The 7,308-nt window shown below is 33.9% G+C and overlaps 1 protein-coding gene across 1 annotated transcript; it reads left to right on the forward strand.

The window, feature by feature from the left end:
• The first annotated feature begins 5,854 nt into the window (after positions 1-5,854).
• On the forward strand, positions 5,855-6,943 carry LOC147498189 (uncharacterized). The gene has a single exon (XM_086563167.1). It carries the CDS (start codon positions 5,855-5,857, stop codon positions 6,941-6,943), a length of 1,089 nt encoding a protein of 362 aa, XP_086419293.1.
• Positions 6,944-7,308: the final 365 nt, after the last annotated feature.

Consider the following 7,308-nt stretch of genomic DNA (forward strand, 5'->3'; position numbering starts at 1 on the left):
TTATGAAGAACTCACTATTTTTATTAATCTAATGAAGGAATAACAATGATTCAATAATCTAAATTAAAACAAGGTATGGAAACTAATTAATGGAATGAAAACTAGATCTAAAAACTATCTCTAATGGCTACCTTCTATCTACCTTAATTATCTCTTAAGAGCTAAGTCTTGTGTGTTGAAATGGAGGAGACCAGATCCACATTTTCGTGCATGGACTAAGGAGCCATGTTTTGGGCCGGAAAATCGAGCCCAAAACCCAATCTCTTCAGTCCACAGGGCCCTTTTCAGTTAGATCTAACTTCAGTAGGCTTTTTGTCCACTTTTGCTCCTTCGATTGGGTTAAGATTTAAACCATTGGAAAGATCTTTCCGAGCCGGTCATTTTGACATAAGGTATGCCCAATTTCGAGGCCTGAGTCCAAAGATACAGTCTTCGGAAGTTCTGCTGACTTTTGTAGGCTGTTTCTACCCGCATTGACTTTGACTTTTCAGCTTTTGACTTGGCTTTACAAAGGCTTTTTCTCCTTGAATCTTGGCCTTTAATCACAGAACTTCTTAGCAACCAACCCTTGCTCCTTTATCTTGCCAAAGTGGCACATTTCTGCACATAATTGACTTCAATGCCTGTAATACATAAAAACACATAATCAACATTAACTCTTACTTATTACTCGCATAATTGGTCTAAAAGTATTATTGTTAAGGGGTTAAAACTACAGTTTTGAGCTATTATCACCTCGCACTCCTTATCACGCTGGACTAGGGTATCCATGGTAGACCTGAGCTCTTCATAATTCTGATGCATGGTAGTCTGCCTAGTCCGGATGTCTTCACAAATGGTGTTAATAGAATATCAAAATTACACTTCTCCAAGGCATTGGCATTAAAACATGCCGTGTCTTCCTCCTCATCATCTGAATTAACATCTTCCACAACCCTATCCTCAGGCAATCGCAACATCTTCTGAATACATTCCGTATAAGCAATTGCATTTGCATGCAACTTCAACATAATCCGCTCAGTTTTCGGTTTCACACCAAAAGACAACATCATCTTAGTAATTAAAATAGGAAAGGGTGCGGTACTTACTACAACTCCTCTAATCATAGTTAACAAGAAGTCGATGATACAAAAATCATACCTCTTTTTTTGTAATACCTAGAGTATGTGCAGACAGTTCAGACTGATGTCACTGAATTTCTCTTTCCTAATGATATTCTTACCAACCCACTGAGCTACAGCCGGCAAGTTGGTTCTCAGAGACGACTGTCGGACATAATGCAATTTTGCATTGTACTGTCCTTCCAACATAGTCTCTCTCATCAACGCCTCTACCCCCCATACTGGGATTCCTGCACGGTGGCTATAAGGTGGCATTTTGGACCAATGCCCAGAACATGAGTCAACATTAAAGTAATCACTTCACTCTTCGCACCGTTCACCTTCACAAAAATCTTCCTACCCTTGATTTCCCACTTCTTGTAAAAATTCAAAACCAAATCCTCATGGTTAAAATCATTCTCCGTATACCACAACCTTTGCCAATCCCTATGTTTCATCTCGTCATTGTAAAACAGCGCAAAATGGTTCGATTTGAAAACTTGTTCGGGAGAATTTTGCTTTTTTGGGCCATTGATGTTGAAATTCGAAAATGGGTTTAAAGTAAGGTGGAGAAGAGGTATTGAAACAAGAAATCGAACTTTGGTTTGAGTGGTCGTTTGATTTGGGCAATTTTTTTTTTTTTTTTTTTTTTTTTTTTTTTTTTTAATTTTTAATTTTCTTGTTCTTGGTTCGTTAATGGAGGATGATGGCGTGAAGAAGAAGAAAATCTTGAGAATGCATTTTTGGGTTTTACGGTGGACTCTCATGCGAGGCACATGAGTACGATATTTTGGGCCCAAGCCCAAACAATTTTGGAAATACCCATTTTGTCCCTATGCGTGCAACTTTAAAACTGAAATTCTCGACTCGTTACCGGTCAAATTTTTGCGAATGAGCTATGAAAACGATCAGGAGAGAATTTCCATTCCAATGATCTTTAAAACACTCTATTCTAACTATGGTTGACATATAAAAAGATGGAAAATGCCTCAAAGTGCATGAATGACATAAGTTATATGAACAAATGAAATCTAAAGTTATAGATGGTGTTAACCAGAATCAAAATACTATTAAACAGCATAAACAACAAGAATATGAAGTTGATGATAGGGTTATATATGAAAAACATTACTTTTGTATTAACTCTAATTCTTTATATTTTGAATGAGAATCATATGGGCAAATGCTATGTATATTATATATATTATTAGTTATATGCATGCGTCTAATACTTTATGTTGTAGATGATATCGGTGTGTGGTGACACACAGAAGATCATATCATCAGTACCTTATAAAGTATAAGTAAACATTCACAACCTAGATGGATTTGGACAACCCATTGGTACGATTGTAGTATAATATGGTGTTAATCTATCTTGACTACAGGATTATACTAGTATACTTTGTGTGTATTGAACAGGACCAAGTGAGGTTATTTCTCTTTATACTGATTATATAAGAGAACAAACACCTATGTTATTATGGATGCTTGTCCTCTTAATTTGGATATAATAACGGGCACTTACGTGCATTGTACATTGCTTTAAATCATCAATGAGTGAGATTCATTTGTGAATTAACAAACTCAATGTATTGGGTAATGACATTGCATGTAAGGTGTGTTGTTGATTATAGAAGGAATTCGTGACCCGCAGGAAGTCGGGCTGATAATGTCCCCTTGAGGAGCTCGTAAGGATTGTCATGTAAACCCTGTAGGTGGATTTGATCCGACATGACAATAAGCAATAAGATTTAATATTTTTACTAGATTACTATTTTTATGGTTTTAATATTTTTTTACTTTTTATGAATAAGATTTAATATAAAGGAAAACAATAAGCAATAAAGACGTAATTCACTCCATAGAGAAACATGACTCAAAAACTGAGAAAACATGCGAGAGTGGAAAGCGTGAATTACGTTAAATGTAGGCTTAGGATCCGGTACTTACAGCCACACACTCTAATCGGAGGGCCCGGTTACCTGAATGGTGCACTTACCAAAATATAAGAGTGGAATTGGAGTACACCGAAGAATAAAATGAGCCATTTATAGTCAGATACTCAAGACTTTAACAAATAACTAGATATATATATATATATATATACCCTGCAGTTTGTTATATATCAACAACCAAAATAGTTGTTTATCTTGCCATAAATATTTTTCAGATAAAACACATCGAAACACTATCAAGCACCATGATTTCCCATGACGTGGCATAACAAAATGAGAGAGAATAGTGATGAATGTAGAATCTAACCTAGCATGCAAAGTTTTCATGTTTTTCCAATGAAAGGGTGGGCAAGTGAATGATTATGAGAAAATGGATGGTTGTGAAAGATATGATGAATATGGATGAATTGTAAAAGTAAGAAATGGAAGAAAGGAGAGAGTGGGTTTATCACAACATGCATTGGTGGAGTGGGTTGGTATAATGACACAACTGAAAATGAAAGTATCTAGTGGCTTTGTAGGTAGTAATTTCGTACTAGGAGAATTTATAAAAAATCATGAAGCACAGGAGAAACAAGAGGGTCAAGTGCAAATTGAAGGTTCCTTTGAAAAGGTGGAGGGCAGAGAACATTAATGGAAGTTGAATGAGTGACAGGATAATGTGAGGTGGGTGAATGGTGTTCAGCTAGAGCTCTTAGATCTATATCATCAGAAGTTTTTAGATATGCAAGACATTCTTCAATAGGTGGGTTAGAAGAATCACTAGGATATTGTGTGAAATTTTTTTTCTTCTGTCATGGCGTCAATGTTTGAACTTCTGAAGGAAAGAAATTGGTGCATCTGATTATCAGGAAATGTGTTGTCAAAATAATCTTGAGCTAAGCTCTCGATCATGCTAACCTCTCCATCGACAATCGTATTTGGGAACTGTTGCATCGTTTTAAAAATATTTACCCCAACAGAAAGATGGCCGAAGGACAAGCAGGGCCGACCCTGAGCAGGTGCAATGTAGAAAAGGCCTATTTGGCAAATCACAAGCCCAAACCAATCAAAAGCCTAAAAAATTGGAAATTTCACAAATCACAATAAACAACGGAAATATCCCCTCATATTCTCTTTCTTCATTAATTATTTTCGTAAAAATAGGAAATAAGATATATAATAAATGATCCGTATCGAAAAAAAGAAAAACATATCTCTTTTCAATGACTAGATATCTCTCTCAACGACTAGATACCTTATTAATTATTTGCCTAAATTAGTCAATTACTCAAATACAAAAAGAAAGAGTTAAAAAAAAAAAAAAAAAAAAAAAAAAAAAAAAAAACTCATTCACCATTTCACCTTCTGATCATCTAGTATCCTCTCATTTTCAAAATTCTTTCTTTACAATTGTGGATTTGTATTAGTTTTCACTTTGATTATTCACTTAACTTTTGATTCTTCTTCAAGTAAGTTAGAGATTAAAATCAATTTTCCCTTTCTTAAATATTATTTTAATAACTCAATTTAATTCCAAAGTAATCTAGTCTAATTTAGTGTTGTATATATATTTTAATTGCAGGCATTACAAATTGTCATGTGAATTGTGAAGTGTGCAGTGAGTCAGTGACTTCATCAAGGCAGACGCATACCACTATCTTTCAATCTTTCATCTTCATTTAAGCATTAAACATATTAGGTTCTATTATTCTAACTCAATTTCTTGTTTTTTTTTTTTAAAATGCTTCCTAGAAAGTGTCAATCTAGACATGAAAAACGTAAAAAGAGACTTTAGAACTAACTCAATCTCATAAAGGAGCCCTTGATAAATTTATTCTTAAAGAACCACAAGGTTTAGGAACAAATTCAGATGAAAATGAAAATGTTGATGATCTAGATAACAATGGAAACGAAAATGTTAGTGATCCTGACCCTATTGAAAATGATAACAATGAGGATGCTGGTGTTATGGGCCATACTGAAAATGAACAAGTCAGTAATTTTGGCAATGAACAACCAAGTCAATCCATTCCCTTAGACATTTATGACCCAAGAACTTGGGACAATCTTAACACATTATCTAGAGATTTATTAGTAAAAAGGGGTCCTATAAGGGACCTATTAGTCGGAAAAGGACCTAAAGATAGTTGTTATAGACGTTTCTCTTCAACATTTTATACTCGACATTTACCGAATGGATTTACAAAGGATAGAAAATGGTTAGTATATTACAAGGCAATGGATAAAGTGTTTTGTTTTTGTTGCAAGTTCTTTAAAAAAGGGTTTCAAAAAGGTTTGTTGGTAAATGAAGGGTATAATGATTGGGGGCATCTTAGTACTAGGCTTCATCAACATGAAACAAGTACAGACCACATCATTAACATGATCACTTGGAATGACTTATGTACGAGATTGGAAAAAGAAGAAACTATTGATAAATATGTTTAACACCAAATTAACAAAGAGAAAGAACATTGGAAGGCAGTATTACGTAGAATAATATCTGGTGTGAAATATCTTGGTAAATATAACTTGGCATTACGAGGAACAAATGAGAAATTATATGAAAAAAACAATGGAAATTTTTTAGGCATAATTGAAATGATTGCAGAATGGGATCTAATAATACAAGAACATGTTCGACGCATAGATAATAATGAAATTCATTATCATTATCTTGGCCATAAAATACAAAATGAATTGATAAGTATGTTAGCTTTTGAAATTAAAAATGCAATTATTCAAAAAGTTAAAGAAGCAAAATTTTTTTTTGTGATACTTGATTGCACTCCAGATTTTAGTCACCAAGAACAAATGACTTTGATATTGAGATGTGTGGATGTTTCGACTTGTCCAGTAAGAATAGATGAGTACTTTGTAGAATTTATGGCAGTGAATGATACATCTAGGCAGGGACTTTTTCTAGAATTGCCAAATGTGCTTAAAATTCTTAATCTTAATATTGATGATGTACGAGGTCAAAGATATGATAATGGGTCTAAAATGAAAGGGAAACACCAAGGTGTACAAAAAAAACTACTAGATATTAACCCTAGAGCATTTTATACTCCTTGTGGTTGTCATAGTCTTAATTTAACACTTTGTGATATGGCTAATTGTTGTGGTAAAGTAAAAGATTTTTTTGGGGTTGTACAACGAATTTATACATTGTTTTCACAATCTACAAAGCGGTGGCAGATTTTGGAAGAGAATTTGAAAGAGTTTACTCTTAAGTCAGCATCGGCTACCCGTTGGGAAAGTCGTGTTGATAGTGTTAAAGCAATTAGATATCAAGCTCCTGAAATAAGAGAGGCTTTACTTCAGCTAGCTGAAACTGATAATGATTCTAAAATAAAGAGTGAAGGTGATTCTTTAGCTAGACATGGAATTGGAAATTTTGAGTTCTTGTTAGGCATGATTATTTGGTATGAGATATTGTCTACCATTAATACAATTAGCAAAACCTTACAATCTGAAGACATGCATATAGATATGGCTATTGATAAAATAAAATGGTTGATTACATATTTTAAAAAGTATAGAGAAACTGGTCTCACACAAGCCATGATAACTGCTAAAGATATTGCTACTGAAATGGAAATTGATCCTGTGTTTCAAGTGAAACGTCAAATTCGTAGAAAGAGACATTTTGATGAGAATGCCAATGAGGAGTCAATGCAATCAGCGGAAGACTCATTTAGAAATCAATATTTCTATTTTATTGTAGATCAAGTTCTTAGTTCATTAGATAAAAGGTTTGAGCAACTAAAAGCATATGAGGATATTCTTGGTTTTTTGTTTAGATCAGAGAAGTTAAATTCACTAGATGATAATCAGTTGGAAGCATGTTGTGATGGGAAAACTCTTTTGATCTTGATGGGAAAGACTTATATGGAGAACTAAGAGTCTTAAAAGAGGTGTTACCAAAAGATAAAAATAAAGCTATTGATATACTTGATTTCTTGAAACGACACGATTGTTTTCCTAATGCATGCATAGCTTATAGAATTTTGTTGATTTGTTTCGCATCGTCACGCCTGCAGAAAAGAAGTTTTTCAAAATTAAAATTATTGAAATCATATCTTAGATCGACTATGTCACAAGAAAGACTAAATGGGCTAGCGTTAATATCTATTGAAAATGAATTTTTAAAGAAAATTAACTTTGAAAGCTTCATTGATGATTTTGTAGCCAAAAATGCGAGAAGGGAAATATTTCGATGATCCTTTGTGTTGATGGAAGAGTATTGGAAGAGGGCCACATTTCGC

The sequence above is a fragment of the Coptis chinensis genome, chromosome 5 (genome assembly GCF_015680905.1).
Source record: "Coptis chinensis isolate HL-2020 chromosome 5, ASM1568090v1, whole genome shotgun sequence".
NCBI lineage: Eukaryota > Viridiplantae > Streptophyta > Magnoliopsida > Ranunculales > Ranunculaceae > Coptis > Coptis chinensis.

What these genes read in the sequence shown, in the direction of transcription:
- LOC147498189 (XM_086563167.1), top strand. Translation starts at nt 5,855, where the DNA reads ATGACTTTGATATTGAGATGTGTGGATGTTTCGACTTGTCCAGTAAGA.